The sequence below is a fragment of the Tyto alba genome, unplaced genomic scaffold (assembly GCF_018691265.1).
Source record: "Tyto alba isolate M040663 unplaced genomic scaffold, T.alba_DEE_v4.0 Super-Scaffold_3, whole genome shotgun sequence".
NCBI lineage: Eukaryota > Metazoa > Chordata > Aves > Strigiformes > Tytonidae > Tyto > Tyto alba.
The window spans coordinates 15,659,464-15,684,783 of NW_024881304.1; the positions used below are offsets into that span (position 1 = coordinate 15,659,464).

A 25,320-nucleotide genomic window follows, 5' to 3' on the forward strand; every position below is an offset into this window, starting at 1 on the left:
TACTTTTTGCCGTACAAGCAAGCACAGCATAGGATATGGGTGAGCTGGTATGTGTAACAAGATACAAGGAAAATAAGTAAGATGCTCTGTAGAGGAGAGACCTTAATGTAAATTAATAACAGACCCATACAGCTATGTAAACACATAAATGAACTGAAGAGAGGCTTTTGAAGATTGTGTGGTACGGTGTGTTTAAATGGGCACAACAGCAGTCAAACTATCAACACTACTCTGATTATTGAATGTGTGCTTTGAAAAAATGTTAGTAGGCTTAGTCATTCAAACCCAGTCTTTTTTTTGCAAATGTAAAGAGATAACTTGTAAAATACATTTTTAAATTCAGTTAACACCAAGAAAGAGGTCAGAATTAACATAAAGAAATCTTCCCTCTACCGATTTAACCAACACAATGGAATGAAACTATGGTGCTGAAGGTCGAGTTCCTTACTGCCTCATGCACTTCACGATCCAATGTGACACAGGCAGTAAAAATCCTAAATCTCACGGCTCTAATTTTTTTTTCTGAAAGACTTGGGCTCCTTAATGCCTTTGCAACATCAGGCCTTAACACTTGAGGCGCACATTACACTATATTGATTAAAACAGTAATCCAGAAAACAGGGAGAAAAGTGGGGCTGAACAATCACAGTCAATCTTATCACCTCAATGACATGCTGTGAATGAATTAATCCTACATTTATTTAGAGAACTTCACACCCTACACATAAAGCAGCAACTCCCTGCTGGCTTCAGACTAGGTAATTATGTTGTAACAAGGACAAGGTTTCGATTATAACAGTGAGATGAAAAGGAAAACAGACTTATGAAGCTAGCCTATCTTTTAGGGTGTTACTCACCTGCAAATCAAGAAAAGCAAATATAACATGCTTACGGATATCTGACTTGGCTTTAATTTAGTTAGTTCCAATAAAGATAGCTGCTTCTACAGAGACTGTACAAATGCCACCAGGAATCCTGGTTTTCACTTTAACCGGCATGTTACACCTACAGACACCAAAATTAGCAAGATTACACTTGTCTTGGGTTGCGGAGGACATATACGTGAAGGTGCAACTACAGAGCACACATATATTACAGCAACCTATATACCAGTATAACAAATCAAGTTGCAGATACAGTTCCACAGGACACACTGAGGCAATTTAACAGCTCATCTCTCTTAACATACAGATCTTCTTTACTGTGCGAGTTGAAGTTACTGCAATACACAATACAAATAACAGCTTTAGAAGTTTTGGCAATAAAACAGATCATGAGTAAAAGGTGAGATGCTAAGTAAAAAGTAGAAAAATAGTGATAATTAAAAATATAATACAAATTACATGGGAACAAATACCTTATTCTCCTGCATTCCTCATGCCCATAAAACTTTGAGAAGTATACAACTGCACATAAATAAATATACTAACCCTTGGAAAACTGCCAGGAATATTAACAGCTTCACCTCCAATTCAGCAACACAGAAAATATATATTTACTGATACTAAAGCAGTACATGTTTAAAACTAAACATGTATTTAAACATTAGGCAAAAATATTTTAAATCGACATGGCCTCAGTTGTTCTCTTAGGTAGGGATGCAGAACAGTATGCACTTAACTGCCTGCCTGCTCAAGGACTCATAGGAAGTCGTTCAGCCTTCCACCAAGCCTCTCATGGCCAGCAGGCATCACTTGGCTGAACTAACTACCCGAAAGCACATACGTACAACAGTGGACAACAAAAAGCAATGCAAGACTGGCACGAAGGGGAATACAAAACAGTGGAGAAAGCCATCAGGCTGCACAAAGGAACCTCAGCACAGCAAGAGTCAGTGGGTAAATTACTCTGACTTCTATAAAGGACACAACTCCCAGGGGGTCACAGACACCTAACTCCTCTCCAGCAAAAGGGAAAAAGCCTTCCTGCAACAAACCCACACCTGGATTCCCCTGGTCTTAGCAGCCCATATTGCAGCTATCAGACAATCAGTGATTTCCCCAAAGCTCCTTCTCTTCTCCCTTATCTCCTTCTGCTCAAAGGCTTGAAAGATGGAGGAAAGCTCAGACTTATAATACAAATTCAGTTATAACTTCACCTTGGAGAGGTTGCCATATGTACCATAGTGGTTTGTAAAAGCTCTGACCTACAGAAATAAAAGCATGCAAACCAGACAAATTAAATTTAATTTTATTATGAAAATTAAAGTAATAACAGAAGTGACAGCAGGGTGGATGATAAGCTCACTTAGCAGGGGGATCAAATGAAGTGATGACATGTCATTATGACCTCAGGGGTTAAAGATGCAATTTTCCATCTGGCTGCATCTGGCTTTTCAACATAAATGTTGACACCACCTGCCGAGATTTACTACAAGCTGCCTCCGTAAGTCTTTGTCTAGCTTTTGTTATCCAGGTTAACATTTACTTTCTCTCTTTTCTGACAAGTTTTGCTGAGCAACATGCTCCATTTCTTCAAAACCTAATGAACAGTTAAAAGGATTTTACATGCCACTTTATACAGTAGATCAAATTATTAATAGTAACTTCACAAGCAGCTCAAAGAGAGATGCTAGAAACCTAGAAAGCAGGTAAAACTAGCTTTAAGATTGCAAACAGGAAGATGAAATCTTAGCTACGCTTGCTAAGATCTTGCACTGTCTAAGACTTCGAGGAATCTACTTTTGTCTTTGTAACAGGAACCCGAATGATACCATTTTTCTGAAGAAAAAAATGAAAATCCTCTTACTCACCATACCCAATTGACTTAGCCACCTGCATGTGTTTTATTCAGCAGCTTAATCATTTGCAATTCTAGATACATTGTGCTTAAAATAAATCATCTTTTGCCAGCCCAGTGACACATTCACTTATTCATCTCATTTAGCCAGAGCCAAACTATGATCTCAAACCAAATTTGTAATCAGTTATTGACACATGGTTGGCTACAAGGTTTTTGTTTCCACATTGAATATTTACAAGGTAGAACCAGTGGTGTTCCTCTCCTGGAGGCTTAATTTGGAATAGGACTGTATGCTTACTACCACTTGACACATCCATTACATTTTTGCCTGTGCCAAACTTTTTTTTTCTAAACCTACAGCTCCCAGAGTTTTCCCTGCCAGTACAGGTGAACTAAAAAGCTTGCTTCCAGCTGTTATTAAAGTGCCCAGATTCTTCACTAAAAATAACATACAGTCTGTTTTAACTGTTTAAACAAAGGGGCCCCAACCTCCACTAGGACTTGGTTACATACCAGGGAAAGAGGGGAAGAGAAGAAAAACTCCCCACAGACTTTGAGCATGCCCTGGGATTACAGCTATGAAAAGACAGGAGAAATGGAGACAAAGCTAATGAAGCTTGTGCATGGAGCAAAGATTAGCTAAGAAACAAAACAGAGAAAGTATCCAGACTGATCAGACATGCAAATAACTTAATTGAAAGACCAGCACAAAAATACTTATAAATACCTTCCCCTTCCAAAACTCTTCCACCACAAAAGCAATTATCAGAGGGATGTCATAACCTTCTTCCCCTGGTATGGAAGATGTTCCACCCCCCTCTCCAGATGCCTTACCTTGGGGGGCTGGGGACACTTGTCCTTAACAGACAAGTCACCACCAATTTCTAGATCTGTTAAGGTATTTTCTGAATGACAAGTGAACTCTCTTCTTCCCTTCAACATAAGGGGAAAACCACAGTGTTCCTGTTGACTTCGCAAACGCTTAACTGCAAGTACATGCTTCACTGCTAAGCTGAACAGGAATGACTTAAGCATATGCTTAAATGTCTTCCTGATTCAAGACCCTAAAAATAGGACTGGTTTCTGCAGTTCCTCTTTCTCTTGTTCTCCTAATGACAGACAACTATTGTGCCATGTCATTATGACAATAAGATAGCTTAATTGCCCTCTTTCCAGAAGCTGTCAGTTCTGCTTAACTGGTACATAATGTATGCGTCTGGGAGTAAATGTGTTAACATATCAGTCACTTACATCTACCATACATTTTCCTCTGCTGTATTTAAAGAAAGACTTGTTTTTTATGACTGACTTGCTAGACATTATATTCACTGATATGGGCAGTAATGACATTACTGTCTCATGACTTATTTCTTTGTAAAAGATGCACGAAATAACTTTCTCCTTCTTCATTTACCACACTTCTTCAACTCAGTTTCAACCTGAACATGAATTTCCCCATACTTGTATTTAACGTGTGGCCAAAAAAGGCCTCCTCAAAAATGAGTGTAAAGTGAACTGGCTGTTCTTGTAATTAATCAGGATTGATGAATCAAAGTGTTTGGAAATACCTGTAGTTGCTTTGGAATATTCTGTGTATTGTCACCTAAAGGAACATAGTCACTGAAAGCATACAGAGAAGTGAAAACCAACAGTATCAACCATATGTAATAAGCAGCTATGAACTGAAGACCTTGAACTCTCAAAGTAGTACTGGTAAAAGCACACCTAAATATAAAGCCTATGCAAGCTGGCTCAATTCTCTTTCATATTCCCCTTTCTGATCATGATTATTACCAAGTTCCCTCTGTATCCCCTTGCTGCTTCTTGTATCTTGTGCGCTTAAGTTTTTTTCACCCACGGTTAAATTGTAAACTGGAATGCAAAGACTAGTTTTAACCACTGTTTTATGAGTCTGTATGTTGCTATATTAACAGATATGACAATGCCATTTTTTGCGTTTATATTAGTAATGCCTTCCTTTTCAGAGAAATATTGCTTGCGACTCATGCATGTACTTTTGTGGGCCTTCAGAGAAGGCTGTGAAGACATAAAAAGGGAGGGAGAAAAAACAAAAACTGTATGAAAGATAGAATACATATGACAAGAACAATATATAAAGCTTAGTAAGATTAAAACATGCAGCTTTCTCTGTTCATTTAATCAATTTCTCACTGTTTTCCTACCAATGCTTTTGTTTTTAAACCATTAAATCATGCTGATATTTCTAACCAGTTTGGTTGTAAAGTTCCCAAGACTGGAAATAAGTCATGCTGCCTCCATTGAAAGAACACAGATGAGACACAGAAGTGCTGCTGTGTAGGGACTTCGTCTGGAAGTGGCAGAGTCACTGCTTCCTCTCAAGTGAAGTGGATGCCAAAGCATCTTGCCAGGGAGGGTGAGCTGGCAAGCAACTACGGGGGGAAGAGTACACAGTGCACAGAGATGTGTGACACTTACTCTGGTGTTAATAATCAATTAGTACAACTGCTACAGTCCATAAATCAACTGTCTCATGCAGATGGTTTACATGTGCATCTGACCAGAATTGGAAGGTGTCAATTCTATTGGAAGATATAAATTCAATTCTGAACTCGTTGCTTCCAACCTTTTTCCTAATGTTATGTAAGTGCTACACAAACTATTAATATAAACAGAAAACCATTAATATATTAAGAAAAATTCACTTTGTTTGCAATGCAATTCTTCCCTCTCTTCTCCAGTGATGTCACTACACAACCATGTGCACTGAATGTCTTCGCTTATGTAGTAAGAATAGCTGGATAGCCAAGGTTACTAAATGAAAAAGACCTATCATATTTCCATTTATAGGAGGTAGCATTTCTTTTGAGCTTACTGATACTTCTTCATAGATGAAGTATGCTAAAAACACTTCCCACATCAGTAACTACTTAAGAACTTACTTGGTTTTTTGAATCCAGATGCAATAGTCTGTAATGAAGAGATCATTAAGGATGTACGCAGGGTCATTCTCCATAAAAATCTTGTGGATGTCCAGCAGACACTTCAAAACTGCGGCTTTTCCTGGAAATAGATTTTTATTTTTGTAATTCACAAGAAATGATAATAGATAATCTTTACCATCTTCTCACCTTTGAGGCTTTCATAACCATGCTATCTACAACCATCTTGAAACTTTAAATTGATTCATAGTCTCAGAACAGCACAACTGTGACTATGCCCTTCAGTATCCACATCCACGTGGGGATGCGAAGCCTCTGAATTCAGCAGGAATCTCTCTGCAAGACTAAAGCCTCAAGGCACAGTCATGCATGTAATCCTCTACAGCTGAGGAAGCCCCCTCCCCCAGTTTTTCCACTTTTCTGAGCTGTGCCAACCCAAACTTTAGCACAGTCATATAGTGCACCCTATTAAGAAAAAAAAAAAAAAAAAAGGCAAGCTGAAAACTCACAAATCATAAAAAGTTAAGCCCCATTGTTTATCTGAAGAAAGAGAAAACCTTTTCCCCTGTGTTGGAAAATAAGGCTGGAAACACAGAGCCCACAGCAGGATGAAGCACACAGGAGCCACAGCAATTGTTTAAGCCAACGTAAGCAATACCCTCACCTAACATCTAACCATTGCCTTCAATTAAGCAGAATTTTTCCTACTTCTGTTAGTTACAGAATAATTTGGCAAACTGAACCCCCAGAAAGAAAAACTCACTTCAGGATCAAGAAGGTGCCACTTAACATACAGTTGATAAATGCAGTAAAAGATTAAAAACTTGAGTATTTTCTCAATCCACAACCAGAAATGTTCCTGTAGTCAGATTAATTTTCTTCATATGCAACCACTGTTTGTGAAGAAGAAAACTGATTAATAATTTAACCCCTAATTAGCTGGAATAGCCTTCCTTAGTTGTGTGATGAAATTTGCTAAAGGGTTAAGTGCTGGAACACAAGAAAAAAAAAAAAGAAAATTATTTTCACTGCTTAATGGGGGAAAAAAAACCCATTCAAATGAAAACAGCCACTACTGCAAATGGAATCTAATAACCCTCTCCCAAGAGGCTGGCTCCTCCTAGGCTATGAAACCTGAACATGGATGAAATTACATTTTACAGATTTAAAAAAAAAAAAAAAAAGAAAAAAAAAGAAAAAAAAAAAGAGATCAGAACTCCCCCTGCTGTTCAAGCACAAAATTTATTTTTTTTTGTTTTTAAGTAATTCCATACTGAAAAAATATAGACAAAGAATTAAAGTTAAAGGATGTAGAAGATGGCACTAAGGAAAAAGAATGAGGAGAGTAAAAACAGAACTGAAAAAAAACACTGGCTTGGAAGAGACTAGTTGAAGAAAAGTCAGGACAGAAAACATAAAATCCCAGATGTAACTGATGAACTTGTAGATTATATCACCATCAATGCTTGTCAAGCCAAGCTTGTCAAGCTTAACTATTTTGACTAAAAAGAAGTGTGATCTTTTAAAAATAAATGATATGTGGAATTAAAATTTTGCTAATTTTTTAAGGTTCTAGCTGTCAAGCTGCCAGCCCGAACCAGTTACAATGTCGACTACTGTTATTCATCTGCCAAATAACAATGTAAATTAGTGACTTTCTTTTTAAAGCCTGTATGAAGTCTTTCTTCATAAATTAGTTTTGTATTATAGTAGCTTAATGGGCCTCTAATCAGAGAGGTTGTAAATCTAGCCAGACGTAATAGGGGACTCTACATACAGACAAACCCAGAGAGCATAACAAACTGCCAAACTTCTGCTTTCAGAATATGCCTCTTATAGGTACACCTTATAAACAAGAAGTCCTTACACAAAACTTAACTCCTTACCATGGGAATAAAAAATAAGAGCTGAAAAGCAAACACTATTTAAGGCAATATAGGATATTCTGTAACACACAGATGATACGTGGCCTATGTGAAATTCAGGTTCTGTCTTTGGGTGTATCTACTTCAGTCTTCAGTGGACATCTGGTCTCAACTTTCAGGCTGTGGTTAGGTATTCGGTAGTATTATTATTTACACTGGCTTGAGTAGTCTTTGTTGCACTCCTCTGCCTCCCTCTTCTCCACAGCTCTTTGCGAAGTGCCAGTGCAAGTATCTGTGATACCATATAGTGAACCGGACCAAAGAACTGATGAAGACAAAAGATGAACAGGCTAGGGGCTTTTTTGGCAGCTATGTCAGTCTAACTCACTGAAAGGTTGTCTATCAAAGCAAACCTAAAATGTGCTTGCTCCTTTTGTAGCCCTAGAAGTGCAATTTTTTTAGAATTCACTGCCTACTCGAGTTAAGAAAACCATGGAATAGGAGACAAAGTCATGCCAAGGATAACTGATTCCATTTTCTTCACGGAGCTTAAAAAGGCAAGCACTTTTAAGTTCAAGGTTGAAGAACAATTGTCTATTTACAAAATCAGCAATAAATGTTTAAGAGCAGGCACAAGAAACTTTTATAATAATCTCGGGAAAACATCAGCAATTTATTTTCAAGTCAGTTTTTGCACATCTTCCATGTAAAGTTACAGCTCTGCATTAGACTGATGAATAAATACACTGCTTTTTATGTACAGATACTATTTCCTGATTATTCAAAAAACCTCAACTAGTTATATTGAAAAGTACAAATAAAAAGATTCCAAATTCTGTAATAGAATCAAAAATATCCGATCTTCTAAGATATTAAAGTATATGACTTAAGACAGACTGTAATGCTCTCTATTTTTCGGCATGAAGATCTGTATTAGAGGTAAAGGAGGATAACAACCAACTTGAAATTGGGATATAATTGCAAGATGGGATATCAAATCTAAGTACTAACTCACAGTTTTTCTGAGACAAAGGTGGCTTTCTTTTCCTGCCATTAAAAAAGCATTACTCTGCTGTTGGGGAGAGGATGAGTTGCAACTTCAGAGGAAAAAGAGCAGAGAGCTTGAGCAGACAAGGCAAAAATCATAAAAGTCAGAGTATACGTCTGCAGATGACTGGATTCTTCTGGAATTCATTGCTGTGACAGCTGGTAGATGACAGCCTGCAACTTCAATTCTACAGTTTCAGAAATCCAGTCCTCTTTGCACAGATTAGTTCAAAAAAGGATACAACTTGACCCCTGCTCGGTATCTGCTGTTTGATATAACCTCCTACTGATTTTACACCATCATGAAATTCTACCAGCTTTCATACTGAATATTTGGAAGCAAAGGAAATTAGTAGTCCCATCATTCTATTTTATATTATTTTTCCTGTAGACTTCTATATGTTTTCCACATTTTCAAGAAGAGCATTTATCTAAAAAGATAAACTGAACTTTACTGCTTCATTAAAAAGCAAGAACAGCATTCTTAAAAATAAGAAAAGAACTCTTACAGACTTTTAAATGAAAATGTCCTGCTAATAACTTACTCAGCTAAGCGACAGTACTATCTGTTTTTAATGGATAATTATACTGTCTTAAATCTATTAGTGTTAACTGCTGTATGGAAAGGAGCAAACTGTATTTTATGTGGCAGAAAAGAGCACAAATGAGTTTTCTCTTTATTATGAGCTCATAGACAAAAACTTCCAAATCAGGATTACGCAACGGTAACACAGTGTCAGTAAATACTGACAGAACCAGCCCACATCACTCACTTATTACAATTCTACTGAAAAGAAAAAGGGTTCTATGTATTTACATAAAAAACACACCTGATAAATTTTTGTCAGTCAACTGTCAAATATACTATATACAATTTGTTGGAAAGAACATTGTAGTTGGACCTACCACTGCATTTCATTCCCTTCTTTAATCCTGTCCAAAGAATGGATAAATATAATAGATATCCAAGATAACAACAATTAATTTTTAACAGATTTGCTGAAGTATTTTAAGTATTATAGATCAGTAAAACATCATATGGAAAAATTTGCTGAGGACCTCAGCATAAGTGATCTTAATGTATTTGTCTTACAACTAACACTTTGGCAAGAAGTCTTAACTCAAAATAAAAAGCGTTTCAACCATACAAAAGGATCCTTAAAATCTTAAAAATGCAGTATCCTGCTCCTTGGAAGTGATCCACCAACATAGCACTAATATTTTTAAAGTCAAGTCCCATAACTTGAGGTGTAACAATTCAGTCCCATAAGAATTCGCTACTATCTTTAAATAAACTAGTTTATTGTGCTTATTATTATCGAAACACTGTATTATACTATGTTCCAGCTTCCGTTCCCAGCATCCTAAAAGAAACTTCACATCAGGATGAAGTCAACTCAAACTGATTCTTCCTTTAATTTAAACACTGGTCCTCTTGCACCTACATGAAAATGAATAGTGAATAGTTTTGTGGTACTGTTTAATTGAATCCATTACCTGTTACTCGACAGTCATTTTTACCTATATTCTGGACACATATATTGCAATACAGTGACAAACTGGTGAGGCATCATTTCCAGTAAACAAAGAGGGTAACAGAGTATTTAGTGCTAGCTAAAACTACTAAGTTTTGCACACTGCATAGCTTGCTAACTATTTTCTACAAACATAAATTCCTCAAAAGCATAGCTTAACTTCCACTGAAGTTTGAAGGAAGAAACATTTTGAATGAACAAATGTGGCTTGGCAGTACAAGCATTATCTACACGTCTATTTCTTTTAAGAATGCATAGATGCACTTTTTTTTCTCCCCTGCTTCTGATTACAAAATGGATGTATAATCTGTTTATATCTTTCCCAATTCTTTGGTAGTTGCCTACTTAAACTTAGTGCTTTTCACATTATACACACACCATAATAGTAAATACAAATTTGATACACAAACCCCAGAACTTTCAGAAGTTATAATTAATCACCACTGCTTTTATCACTACACTGCTAAGTTGCTAATGCAAAACCCAATAGATTTATGTCCACGCAAAGGAAGTAATATATTTGTGTCTGCTTCCCAGGCAGCACCTGGAGATTATCACAGCTCATGCTCGGGCTAGCGTCCTCTTTTCCACTATTAACAACTCCAGTCCAAACGGGTGGATGTTCTCTTTTCCTGAGGTTTGCACGTACCTTTTCAGTGTCTTGAAGATCCAGAGCCAGCTCTGCGGAGGCAGCCCCATCCTGCACCATCTCCCAGGCAACCAGCACAGCACAGACATGCACAGAATGCAGCCAGACCTGCTGTTTTTCTTAACTTCTTCCACTGTTTCTAAACCATTCTAGCCATCAACTAAAGTTTAATTTCTTTTAAAGATTACGGCAGTAATTTTTATGCAAATCACTAAGGTCTGAAAAAACAATCTCCCATCCCAGCAGAGAATGAGTTAGCAGACCTAAATTACTCCTCCAGAGAAGAAAGACAGGGGCTTTGCTGCTGGAGCAAGACCATCATGGGTGACACAGAGACCATGATGATAAGCACTACTGGGCCCACTGTGTTTTGGAAGCAGAGGGTGAGGAGGCAACAGCAGCCACACGTTCAGAGTAGGAGGATGGAGTAGGAAACCTGACACACAGTTATTGTAGATGCTGCCTCCCTTACCAAACTACAGAAAATGTTTTGTTAGGTCACTGACCATTCAGTCCAATACCATTATTCATCATAACATTGAAAGAAAAACAAATAGCTTACCTCTCATGTACCATCCTTTAGGAAAAGAAATCTATAAGGCTAGCAGTGCTGTGTGATTTCAGTTCTGTTATCAGAATTTTTTTTGTTTCGCACCTATGAACAGCAGCATGAGCCAGTGGAGGTAAGTAAAGAGGGACAGCATATATCTTCCCCTGAAAACTTCACTACCCGACTGTTATATCATAAACGGTATTTTGAATCATCAATAGTTTTTGGCTGTAGTAGAAATGAATATTGCCATTGCAGGTTTGTTTTTTTTTAATCCTGCAGCTCACAAGCATTGAAAACAAACCACCATAGTGCTGCATCTCAGCAAATCTTTTGTCCAAAAAAAGAAAATTAAAAAAAAAAAATCTAACACTGCATGCTTTTTTTGAAAGTGGTAACTCACAATAAATAGAAAAGTTGCAAGTAACTTTAACAACACAAGATATAATCATGGTTGCGTACAACTACACAACCAAAGCTGGAATAACCATAGGCTTGAAAGTTTGTACTGTGACGAGAAAGCTGTCTGGGATAAACAGGGAATATATAAAAAGAATGTTGCTGCTGAAAGAATAATTTGCAGTCATTAAGATGATGACAGCTCCACTCCTGAATGTGAAACAAAACAAAGCTACATATATGTTGTGTGTAGTCAGTTTTTACTCTTAAGTTTTAAATTAAATATTTTAAAAAATTAGTATTTATTTTTCTACAGAATAGTTTTCATGGTATTCACTGCTTGTTTTTTTTATGAACAGCTCTACCGTATTATTTTCCTAATAACAAGCAGAGAACTAAGGTAACATACTCAAGTCAGAGACTTTGGCCTCTGCTCCTAAGAGAGAAAAATTATATAGGAAGTACTAGAAGAACAGTGATGCAAAACCAGTTTTGATGCTGACACAAATTCAGGATTTCTGTTCTTCCCAGACTACCACTGGACTTACCACTGAGTCCTCTCAACCATTTTCCCTTAATCCTACAAAGAACTGTAACACTGAATGTGAATCACAAAACTACTCCTTGCCCTCAAATGTGTGATTCTGTATGGCAACACTGAAGTGGCACATAGAGTGGAACAATTTAGGAATTAAGATGGCTAGATGTCAAATACAGTTATTTTGAACAGGGAAAAAAAGTAATTAATGGACTGGCTCAGTTTAAAAAGAAAAAAAAAGGAAGTCAAAACCATCAGAAGATGTACTTCTAGAAAAAGAAACTGGCAAGGAGAGCAGGAATTCAACATTAGGGTAAGCTTCCTTTCTGTCAAAATCCTAACATCATTGACAAGAGTTAAATTAAACCAATAGTTTTTCCAAATACTAAGTCATGCAGGGAAGCTGCCCAGATTTGCAACTGCAAAACCATGATGTGCAGAACTTTAATCAAACAGAACAGTTGGAACAATTGAATACAATGATGTATTAAAAACTCCCTTAGATGGAGACAAATAATAGAAGTTACCAGAAATCCTCCCAATATTTTTTAACAGGGTTTCAGTCAGGTAATTAAAGAACACAACAGAAAACAACAGCACTGCTGCTATACTTGTAACAGTAAGTGACCCTGCCTTGAAATAAAAACTGAGACACCTTTAGAATAGGGTCTACAAAAATTATAGCATTTAAGCTACCATAGCAAAAGCTTCAATAAAATGTTCTTTTCCAACAGAAGAATGTCTACAAACACAGGAGAGAGAAAAATACTTTAAAGACATTTTTCCCTAAAGGTTTACAAACCACTGTTGAACTATCCTGGTTTATCAAGATGCAAGGTCTGATCAAAGATTTTTCTAAGGATGAGACATTCATAACGTTTCTCTTGTGTAGATTTTCTGGTGTGACTAACACAGCTGAATTTATACCATAAGCGCATGTATTAGCCACTGGCTAATAAATTAGTTGCTACAGGCACTTTTTCCTCATATGGACACTAGTTTTGTTCTCTTTTCTCCCCAGCCCCATTTTCACAAAACCACAAGATGTCCAGAAATAGTGGTATCTATCAAGTTTGGGTGACACTGGCCAAAGGATTCAAAAGTTATTAAAAAACCCAGACATACAAATGATGCGGCTATATAGGCATCACTTCCTATCCTTAAAAAACTTACCTAGTTGCAGTATCATGACTGTATCATTGAAGGCACGTGTCACTAATCCAAAATGTCTGTGTAGGGGATAGCATAGCACTCTTCTTCCAAAAGATACCAGGACATCATGAATGCTAGTGAAACTCTGTGTGTATCAGCGAAAAATCTGAATCAGTCTGTGTGTTCTTCCATACAAAGAATTAGTTTTCTGTTTGTTTGTTTTTCTTTAAAGGAAAACAGTCATAGCAGAAGAGAAAAAAGCACATTTTTCTATATCATGCATGTAAAATTCTGTATTTTAATAGATATGGAAATCAACATGTTAAATAGGAACAAGACACTGCACATTTAGTTTGCGTGGCAGGATAACAGAAGTCCTGTAAGTTTTAGTGCTTTAGAATTTTAAAAAAAAAAACAATGTAGAGAACAATAGAATAAAACATCTAACTCAAGATTTTGCTATTCTGTAGATTAAAGCAATAAATTACATCTGTCCCACATTATTATATATATTAAGGGGAAGCTATAAAAAGCCTTTTAAGAATAAAGAAAAATTAAAACCACATGATATTAACAAAATACATGTGTACATATAAGATCTTTAGAAATGATACATGACTCTGCCTTTCATGAAAATTACAGATATTCAAGGCAAGGATAAACATATCTGCCTAGGGAAAGCAGTTCATTGTCCTCTTTCACAAGTGAGGAAGACCTCTAATTTACTCAGGCCAGAGGCATTAATGAGTTAAAGACCTTCTTAAGAGAGTGATTTCCTTTCCAGCTTTCACTTTTCAAGACAAAATATTCCATTTATGAATTCAAATAAAAATACTTATTTCATCTTGAACTCTCATTTAAATTAATAAAAATGCTTTGCTGACAGCCAGCACTTTTTTGCATTATAGCATTACTTCAACTTATTTTTCATTTTAATGGATCGCTGGCAAGCATTTAAATCATTTATGATTTGTTATTTAATATTTAGAGTCTAAGGTGTGCACATGTCATGCACAGCAAAATGGCAGTCAGTTCAAACAAACCATAGCTGAGGCAATTTTGTTTACAGATTGATGAAAACACCCGCCTCTACATGGTTTGTATAACAGATATAGTTATTAACAGCTTGGTGCCAGGAGACTGAATTTTCTGGGTGTGAAATATACTGTTGGCACAGGCTGCGCCAAGAACTGCTATATTATAGGATAAGCACATGCAGAAAACTCCTTCACTATGTTAGGACCTAACTCTTGAATTTTTTTCAGACCCAAGGCAATCACTGTATTTTAGCTGCACTCTTTTGTGACTTGCTACTGCAGAACATTCAATTGGAAACAACTTAAAACTAACATCTAGAAAACCAGTTGTCATAGCACAAGTTATTACTGAATATAACGTTCGCCAGTACGAGAAACGTTTGAAGGAGTGAACCCAAAAAATCATGTCATATTTCATTTTTGATCCCGCAAACTGAGACTTAGCTCAGTAATTTCAGAAATGAGGATGGAACAGTCCTTTCTAGCTTGCTGCCATCATAGGAAATAAACGATCAGAGGCCAGGTTAAGTCCCTTCCACTTCCAGCTCTGTAACAACCTAATTGCATAGACCTGTGTGCCTTCAGTAAACAATCTGAAAGTGCAAAGAACGGAATTCAGTTTGTTTCCTCTACTCTATGCTGGTTTCAAAGGGTTAGCAGCAACTAAACAAATAGGGATGTGGCAATAATGCTGAAAAGAAGGGGTCGGGTAAAGCAACCCGCATCCACTAACAAACTCTACAAGAAATCCAAAACAAAAGTATTTGGCATGTGTCTGAAAGATCACACAATCATTAAAGCCTTAATGAGACAACAGTTCTACAACTACAGAACAGAGGTCTCTTTGCTAAAAGAATATGAAATTCAGCTTCTCTGTGATAGATTTAAAAAAAAAAAAAAAAAAAAAAAAAAAAAAAACAAACAAACAAACAAAAAACCAAAACAAAAAAAAAACACAACTAAAAACTACCTTTTGATTGAGTTCTTAGAACTCTTCCTATAATTGGGTTTGCATTTACCTCTGGGCTTCCCAGTTCCACCCTCCAGAGTAGTCTGAAGCCACAAAGCACAATGGAGAAGCCAGAAGCCACTAGATTTTCAGCCAAGAAAAAGAGCAAGCTAGGAGTGCAAAATGATGAACTAGGAAGGCTGAAGTTCTCAAAGTGCTCAGCAGTCAAAACCCCAAAAAGTGAACAATAAGCTGCTTTATTAAGGCCTGCCATCTTCACAAGTTATTAGAACATGTATCTGAGGCAGGACTTAAAGAACACAGGAACACCAAGAGATTACATTCCCTACTTTTTACGCCCTTTCTATTTTAACATGCTTTAGACAGTGAAATGGGAAGGTATCTACAACTGCTGATCAACGAGCTAGAAGATTGTATTTTCCTGCCCTAAGCATGGAGTTGCACACACATACTGTGGACATACTTGAGGAATAATTACAGTTACTTCCTAAATAAAGGTCAGGACATGTGAATCAAGCCCAGAAGCTAGGGACAGCGTGTAGAGAAGTGGATTTGCCACAATGCCTATCCTTAGCTTTTCCAGAACGGGCCAGAAGGCAGCCCAGCACCCAGCCAGATGAGAGGTCATACTCCAACCTCTTGAGGCTACTAGTAGCTGGCAGCTCAATTTCTTGTAGCATTTCTTAAAAAGAGGACAAACACTTAGTTCATCTTCAATACAGAAAGAGTAAGCTTTCCATAAAAGCAATATACAATACCAAAAACAAATTATACAGTAAACACATAATGAAAAACTGAAGTTTTAACTTACCTCCAGCCAGCACAATGTTGCACTTAGTTTCCTGACATTCCAAGATGATTCAACCTGATTTTAAGAGGAGACCGTAAAACAGGCATTATCTAATTCAATATTAAAGACTGCTGGCAAACTATTTAAGATAACATTCTGGCAGCAATTTAAGAACCTTTGTGAATACGAAGCAGTAATTACATTATGTGCATTGAAATGGCCACAGGACAGCATTAAAAATTATATTGCAACGCAGATGTTAAATAACTGAATTTGTTTCCATATTGGGAATGTCTAGCCCATGAACAAAGCCTTTAAAATCCAACAGCAATCACAGAAAAACAGTATTTTAGTGGAATTCTGTCCCTTTTCACCAAGCAACAGAAACCTGATTCGAAGCTCAAGCTAAAATGCCTCGTTTCATGAAAGCAGCTCAAGACTTTTGGCTTTCAGGGAGGGTCCTAAAGCCAGCAGTACATGTAAAATGTCATTATTCTTAAAATGTGACAGATTCATGTATTTGTGTGGCAGTGTGGTCTAGTAGTATGATTAGGAAAAAAAAACAGGAAGACTTGATCTATAATCTGGGCTCTAGTAAAGATTTGTGAGGCCTGAATTTCTTGGTTTTTCCATTAAAAGGGGAAAAAAATAAAAAAATAAAAAAAAAAAAAAGAGGGAAAAAAACTACCCTACCATGTGTTTTCACATATACCATACGGTTATTGCTAAGATCAATAAAGAATTGTACAACTGTGTTCCCTGCATATTTGCAATTTTGTGCAACATCAACACGCAAATGTGACAACCATCCTAGATTGTTCTGTTGAATAAGCTTGGAAATTTCTGTCTGCCATTCTAAAATCCATGCCCCACAATTCAGTCTGATTAAGACAGAATGGTTTTGATTGTACGTTCCAACATTTTGATTAAAAACATTTAGAAAACATCTCATTGCTTAATATCAACAGAGGAGATGTTAGACACAAAGTTGTATCTGGGAAGCAAGTCCATTTCAAAAAGGCAAGCTATTCACAGAACAGCATGGATTCCATTCTAAACTTTTGCTATTTTCTTAATTCTTTATATTCTGTAAAAAGTCTAGTATACAGAACATAAAATAAAGCTGGCTGCTGCTTGTGTAAAAGACAGGCAAAAACCAGAATCCTAAAAACGGAAACATGTCTTCCTACTTCCCTCCAATGTTTAAACACTAGAAAAAGAAAACTCTGTATTAGGATTTTTTTGGTTTTTACATGTGTGTCAATTTCAAAAATTTCAAATGCCTCACTCCAGTTTCTAGAATACCTCAGGAAACACCATCCCTACGGAGTGCATATGTTTAAAAAAAACCAAACAAACAAAAAACCAGCACAAAAAGCCCCATTAAAAAAATCAGTTTTGTCAAAGGCATGTAATGGTAGCCTATATAAAATACTAACCACATAGTTTAAGTCCTACAGACTTAATGATTTCCCATGTTTTTTTAGAATCCAAATCAGTATTGGTGTTATTACAGACAAACATATCTATTACAGAACTGTCCCAAAACCAGAAGGAAGAACCATCAATATAAAAGAACAATTACTTTGTGAAATCTGCATTTACATAAATCAAGATACATCACAACGTGAAACAAATCAGAAAGAAACAAATCAGAAACAAACAGAATTGTGTGGAATCTCATGCAATTCCACTTCTTTCCTACAGCTAAAATGCTGCTCCAGAGGAACAGAAGTATTTAAAAATCATATTAATCATCATATGCATCCCAACAGCTCAATCTAGCGATATAAAGTATTTCATTTTAACTTACTCAATTATATAGTTTTAATGCTTGGAAGTAAGTTCACTTTAAAAGGTAAGTTTCCTAAACGAGAGTACAGGGTCCAGCACTATGTTGCTAAAACATAATAAATTTCTATTTTTTTAACTTACATTCTTGTCTCCTTCATTGATGCATATTTCATAGCAATACGCAAGAAGGATATCAATTAAACCAAGATATATATGATGACGACTTCTTTTATCCAGAAGATATGATTTATTTGTGAACTTTCTCAACTGCTCTCTCTCTTCCTCAGAAAAGACAACTATAAAAAGTAAAAGGATAATTGATTATAAATTTAAAGCTGGCACATTCATTTTAATAGGTGGTAATACTACTTCAACAGTCTCTTTAAAAAGAAGCACGCAACTAATCACAAATCACTCATCACTCAAGAAAAAGCCTAAATCATTCTTCCTTTCATGTTTAACTTCTATTACACTCTGATATATTCCTTTCAAAGTCAGGTTCCAGCCCTGCAATGTAATGCATGTGCATACCGGTAATTTTGAACCCCTTTGAAAGTCCCAAGGATTTCTGTGGGTGGCTGGGTATCTTACACAGAGACAAGTCTTAAGTCCACGCTGTATGGGATAAAAATAAGAAAACAGGGTAACAAAACCAAATATATTTTCTTATTGTAGAAAAGGGTAAGAACTAAATAAATAGGGAAGGGAGAATAAAGGGAAGGAACCATTGTGTGTTTCCAAGCCTCATCAGTTTCAATCTATGATCTAGGCATGATTTAGGAGCTTTGTTTATGTTGGTAACCCCCTTCCAGTGTCTGAGAAAGAGCAAAATCCTATCCTCATCAATGTTGGTATGAAAGCTGCATGTCCCTCCAAAGAATTACAGTATCCACCATCAGTGGCCACCATATTTTATTTATCTTCAACGTACCTCATTTAGTTATGAATGGCTATACCGAGCCAACCCAAAGAATCTTCTCACCCAGTACTTTCCCTTTGGGATGCGTAAGGAAGACAACAACACAGCAGGCATGCTGTGGCAATGCATCCAAGTATTTCTCTAGGAAACAGTCGTAAAGACTTGGATCGCTAAGATCGAATATTGAATGGTAACCCTTCTCAAGAGTACTTATAACACTTCAGAAAGGATAGCAGAATTGCCTTGAAATAACAGTAGAGATTAAGTAGATAACTGACTAGAAGCCATCTCTGTACAAACCCAAAGTAAATCAAGAAGCCATTTAGTACACTTAAAACAGCCAGAAGCCAGAGCAAAGAGATTTTCATCCAGGCTGCATGGAGTGCAGGTATTCCATGTCAACAGGCTCCGATTTACTGAATAGGGTAGATGTAGCGAGCACATTTTGGTCACACCACAGAAGTTACAGGCCCAAGGTGACTTGACAGATTGACAGCTGATGCTCTGTTGCACTGAGGAAGTCCCACACCATGACTGCTCAAGCACCAACCTGAGTTTAAAATACCACTCATTGAAGAAGATTTCTCTGAGGACTGGAACAAGCCTAACACAGCACTCTTGTTACACTTTCAAAATAAACCCCTAGTGCCAGAGGTAGGTACATGATGTACCCCTTAACTCACTGAATTTTAATTATTTTTGGGGGGAAGAGACAGGACAAGGGGATTTACAATTAATATCAAAATCTCTCTTCAATTATTCTTTTACCACCCCTTTTTTGAGTCACTATGGTCTGGCATACTTAGCTGGGGGCAAAGAAAAGCTGTAGGCACGATGGACAAACTTAAACATGTAAAAAATTAATGGTTAATGCACAAAGATGAGGATGCAACACTTATAATACTGGCTAAACATTAATATGTTTGTCACCCCTGATAAAGCACCTGAAGAGTCCTTGCTAGCCAGGCAGGCAGCTGGGAAGGGTCAGCCTTTGTGGCTCCCTGAGACAGATCCTTGAACTTTGCTGAGCCACCATTTTGCACCAGCTTCATCAGCACTAACAACTTGACTTGATAACCCAACTTCTGCCCCAACCTGGATTCCCTGTTTTTCCAGTTTAGGATTTTGTATCTTCCACACTGTGGAATCTACTAGCGATCCTGTCCCAACAATGCTACCTTTACTGTTCTTGTTTTTCTGCAGACTTTCTCACAGCTCCTTCTCAGCAGTGTGAGCCAAGGTCACACAGATGGGCATAACCCATAACCCAGAGCCCTGGACCCTTGGGATGCAGGCAGCTAAATCCCCAGGGGGGGTTAGGGGTGGGTGTTACAGCACGGCTTACAGAAAGAAAAGGTTACAACTCCTAATAAACCATGTTCCTTTTTACACCCCTTGCCCATTTCTCTATCATAAGGATGATGAGTGCAAGTGTGCTTATAGATGTTTCTCCTCAAACATTGCTCATCATCATTTTACACAATCCACATTCTCAGGGATACAGTCTACCTAGAAGACACGTGGTCGTCTTAATCCCAGGAGCTCTCTACAAGCTTTCTAATTTCATTACATGTTTCAAAACAAATGTTTGTGATGCCAAAGGCACATACATATGCACACATCTCATCTCAAGACATAACATTATGAATTAGGAAAAACATTTTTGAATGGTGCTTCTTTATGAACTTTTTTAATGTTTCTATCAGCTTCATAACCACGAAATACTTGATTTAAATTCCTATGGAAACTTCTTGATGAGCTAAACATTTCTCTGGAGTCAAGCCAGTCTCCATTTATTTATAAGCTCCCACAAAAGAAATTCCAGCTTTTATATCATCTTGAGAAAGCCAATCTCTTCCACTGGCTATGATCTAGTACAAAGTGACAATTTAGCAAGTCTATGGCAGTTCTAACTCTGTTTTGCTGTTAATGCAATGCAGTTCAGTATTACCCCTTAAATCACAAATATAGATGATACATCTATATTCTATCAGCAAATTTCTTTATAATTCTTAAATCGCATTGACTCTGCAGTGAGTCACCTCTATCACTCATATTAACATTTTCCATAAAACCATATGTGCAAAGTTGCAGTACATTTGAAAAAAATTACTTTCTGAAAACCGTAACATAAAACCACTTAGTAAGTTGCTACAGTAGGGTGGGTTTAATGAGGTATCCCAACAGGGTGTTTACAGTTAGAAGATCTGATTGGAAAGAAACAAGGCATTTCCAATTTCAGCTAGCTTCCACTAGAAAACCCTCTCCTGGAGTACAACACAATTTATTATAAAATCATATGCAAGTGGCACTTTCACCCTGAAAAGAAGCAGAAAAAAGGAGAGGTGAACTTGAAGCTAAGGGTGGAAAAGAAATTCTGAAAAACAAACAGCCAAAAGTTTGTCAGCAAAGACCACTACAGCAGATCAGACCCATAATGCTTAAAATCACTTCTGACTACTACAATAATAAAATAGTTTGTTACAAAGAAGCTAAGTAATTCCTTCAAAGCACATGAGAATCTACCAGGGACAGAATACCTGTTAAACAGTTACATCAGCACTCTCATATTTCTAGGCCCACCTCAGTGTGCCTGCTACAGTTAGCAGCCAACACGCACACCTATCAGGAACACAACTGTTCTCCTATTATATTCTCATATTCAGTAATGGATCTGCTACTGAGATTCCACTTTTCTTAATCAGTGACTACAACTTGAAGTTTGCTTTTGTCTCATAGCTGATCAAAATTAACCTCTTATCAGAGATAAGAAACAGTCCAACACCGAGAGCAAAAAAAATGACTTTTGAAAGTTTTACTGAGTATTTGTTAGATTCTCTAAAATACACGTTCTAGAGGACTACATAAATGTGAACCATACTCCCCTTCCAGGCAGAAAGCAAAGAACTCCTAGCGAAGTTCATGAAAAATAAGAGATAAAGTTTTCTTCCTCTAAAATACGAACTCTATGAAGCATCATAACATATACAACTGGGCATAAGCACAGAAATTGAAAGTCTACTAAACAACTGCAAAGAAGTAGTAGACTAGACAATTTCCAAAGATAAATGTTACAAGATGTTCATTAACTCACTGCAAAGTGCCAGGTGTTCTAAATAAAATTTCTCTCTGTGGAGAAAATACTTCAATTTTACAAATAAGTATCTATCCATTCCTTAAAGTTTCTGAATAATAAATTATCCAGGCCTGAAACTCATTAACACCTCAAATCCACCTTCTACTTTGTTTTCCCAATTCAAAACTAAAAGTACCTAGTACAAGATTAACAGAACAAGTAAAATTATAATTACATTTTCTGCTATATTAAGCCTGTACACTTGCGTTACTAATGTTTTATCTAACAATATCTGCCCAACAATTAATATTAATCTAATGCAAAGCATCATCTGCTGCTACTTATCAAGTACTAAATTTGCAAGTTTTCCTTAAGTTTGATTTTAAAATTTTTTTACATTTGTCAGTGCCAAAATTATGCTGCTTCTAGCCACTGTATAACTGGGCATTAATATATGCTTATCTAAAGGAATCAGACAAATTAATCTCACATATAAAGTTACTGTTAGATGATACTACAGAGATAACCCTTACTTTTTAATCATCTCCCTTACTCATTTCAAACCAGCCATTCCCCAGGTTAAAATAAACATATTTCAAATTGTCCTTCGGTATCCAACTGTCAATGACGTACAGTTTAATCTCTAAAGGGGAAGATGAGGTCTGACAGCTAGAGGGTGTTTTGTTATGGTCTTACACTGCTGATCACATCACTTAAATCAAGCCAGTTTAAGATCTATATCTCAAGACTACTATGACACTTATAGTTCTAAATGAATTAGGGGTACTTAGATAAAATGTGCTATCTAGACAGATAGCTGACTCAGTGGTCAGACTCAGAAAATTACAGGTCAGGAAAGACCTCTGATTATCAGCTGGTCTAGTTGCCTGGTGAAAGCAGAGCCTTGGTTTATAGTCCTGTCAAGCCAAGTCTTGAATTCTACTGCTATCTCAAAAGAAACTGAGCAGAATTGATTTCCCTCCTCCCCTGCCCCCCCACCCCCTTTTTTTAATGTTAACTGAAATATTATGCTACAGTATTAAGGTTTTTAAATGTGTACTTGTATCCCTGTAAGTTAAGGAATCAGCAACACCAGATAAAGGAGAAGAGTCAGCAGAGAGCAGATTAGTCAGGAACTAAAGTTAGCTACTGATTTTAATCAGTAGCAAACAAGTCTCTTCTTTCCAAGCTCTTCGTAAGACATCAAAAGAGGAAAGGCAGCACTACTCTGACTAGAAAGAAGCCCAAAGGCTTTGTTCAGGATCAGCATTTCCCCCACTGCTGGATACTACCTTAAAAATACTTGATAATAATACTGTAAACTTAAACAAGTAACTGAACTAATGAAGCTGATTTTCTATTGATTTCTTGTGATCTGATAAGGTACGAAAGGAATCTTTCCACAGTGCCGATATGCTGATAACATCTCTTCCCTGTACGGACTCTACAACATCTAAAAAGATGGAAGTGAAGATTTAATAAAAGCACTCTTTCTCACGTACGCATGGTCATTTCTGCAGAACTTGTAGGTAGTGGCTATCTTTGACACTGCCCTAAAGCTTTGTCAAGGAGACTGCAATCAGATGAGCCTGAGTTCTTCAGGAAGTGAACTGAAAGTCCTAAACCCACAAACCTGCCTTCCTCTGCACATCTATATTCACTGTAAACTATGATCAGTCAAGTCTGGTTTGTTCATCCGTCCCTTTTCTTTACAATTCTTCCATTTAAATTTTAGCTCCTTCACAAATATCTCTTCTTCCACCTCAAGCTTCCACCCTTCTCTAATTCTCAAATAAACATTTACAGCACATCCCCTCACTTCCGACCATTTTCCTCCAGGCATTCTCCATAAAGTCATGGGACTTGGACAGTCTTTCCAGTGACCTCACGATTTCTTTTATAAAAATTTTTGTCATTGTTCTTTAACAAATCTGCTGTTCCTATAAACCATACCAAAACTGGACACCACTCTCTCCTTCACGTCTTACCGTTCTTGTCTCTTAAAATCTGAGACACTTTACAATAGGGACCTATCATTTACATATTAAGAATTTTGCACGAATAAACAGCAATCATTTCTCACGTGAAAAATACCTGCTCTGCAGCAGAACAGTGCCAGGAAGATACACACACTGCAGAAGTCCAGGTGACTGAGTAAAACAGGTAGACAGAACAATTGCAGAAATCTGATAAATCTTGAACTTACAAATTCACCAGTACCAGCATATATTTGAGCAGAGCCCTACTGAAAAGTGGACTTTTAAGAAGAAATTGCTCCGTATTCTATAAAGAGATCAGAAAGAGAATGGTCACTGGTAAGCATGACAGGCTAGTGTAAACAAAATAAATTATCCCTGGAGCATATAAATGTTATATTAAATACATATGTCAGCCCAAGCCTTTGAAGATTATTGTGTTGGCTAAAAAGGAGTTTTTACAGTTGTGCGATTTGAAGTAGTTAAAAGTTCATTTTTATTCCAAGTTGAATGTGACTGTTACAAAATAGAAAACCTTTCATCTGGAATCTGCAGAAGCAAGACTCTAATGTAAACTTCAGCAGCAGCAGAAAGCAAGCTTTACAGAGTTTTATTCCCTCATGGGAAGGCTGTGTAATTAGTTAGGCTTTATGGAGTATTACTTGACTTATGTTAGACATTGTAAGCGTGAACAACGTCCGGGCCTTTCAGCTTTAGAAAATGTCCACTCCAAAAATGATATTTTGCTACAAACACAATAGTGAAACCTGCTCTCTCATACTTCTTCTGGTTCCTCAGTCATATTGCAAAGGCAATAATCTTCGCTGCCTGGTGGCTAACAAGCCTAGGGAGAAAATAAAAACACTCCACAAAGGTCAAAAACAAACAATACACTGTAAAATGTGAAAAAGGCCAAAATAAAGAAGAAACACTTAGGACAAGAAAAGAAGAAATTAAAAAAGACAAAGTACACGCACCATGCACACAAGCTGGAGAAAAAGCAAAAAGGTTAAATAAAAATAGATTCAAGGTAAGGACAGAAGAGAGCTGAAGACTCTCAATGCTAATGAGAAGAGCTGATCCAAAAATAAAAAAAATCTCATAATGAGACATCAAAAACCCTGATGATGTAAAAACAAAGGAGAGAACAACCAGGGATGAAAGTAAGAGCAGTAATCAACCAAACAAAATCTTCAGTTAATTGTAATGCTATGCATAAAAAAAAAAAAAAAAGGCAGCGATCTGTATTTCTAATTACTCCTTGTAGCCGAAGAAGACAAAAGTAATAAAGTTTTTGGTTCCAAGAAACCAGTGACAATAAAAACCAAAAGGACATCAATATTAATCAGCAAAAAGAAGA

At 36.8% G+C, this 25,320-nt stretch overlaps 1 protein-coding gene across 2 annotated transcripts in view; it reads right to left on the reverse strand.

The window, feature by feature from the left end:
- The window catches only part of SHQ1 (SHQ1, H/ACA ribonucleoprotein assembly factor), a 53,510-nt gene that overhangs the window by 16,557 nt on the left and 11,633 nt on the right, over positions 1 to 25,320 (reverse strand). For both annotated transcript variants that reach the window (XM_032985677.2, XM_042799583.1), the window contains exons 8-11: positions 18,131 to 18,285; positions 16,217 to 16,270; positions 13,420 to 13,543; positions 5,664 to 5,784 (exon numbers count right to left, since the gene is read on the reverse strand). In XM_032985677.2, the coding sequence (XP_032841568.2) occupies positions 5,664 to 5,784; positions 13,420 to 13,543; positions 16,217 to 16,270; positions 18,131 to 18,285 (454 nt within the window). The remainder of the gene's footprint in view (positions 1 to 5,663; positions 5,785 to 13,419; positions 13,544 to 16,216; positions 16,271 to 18,130; positions 18,286 to 25,320) is intronic.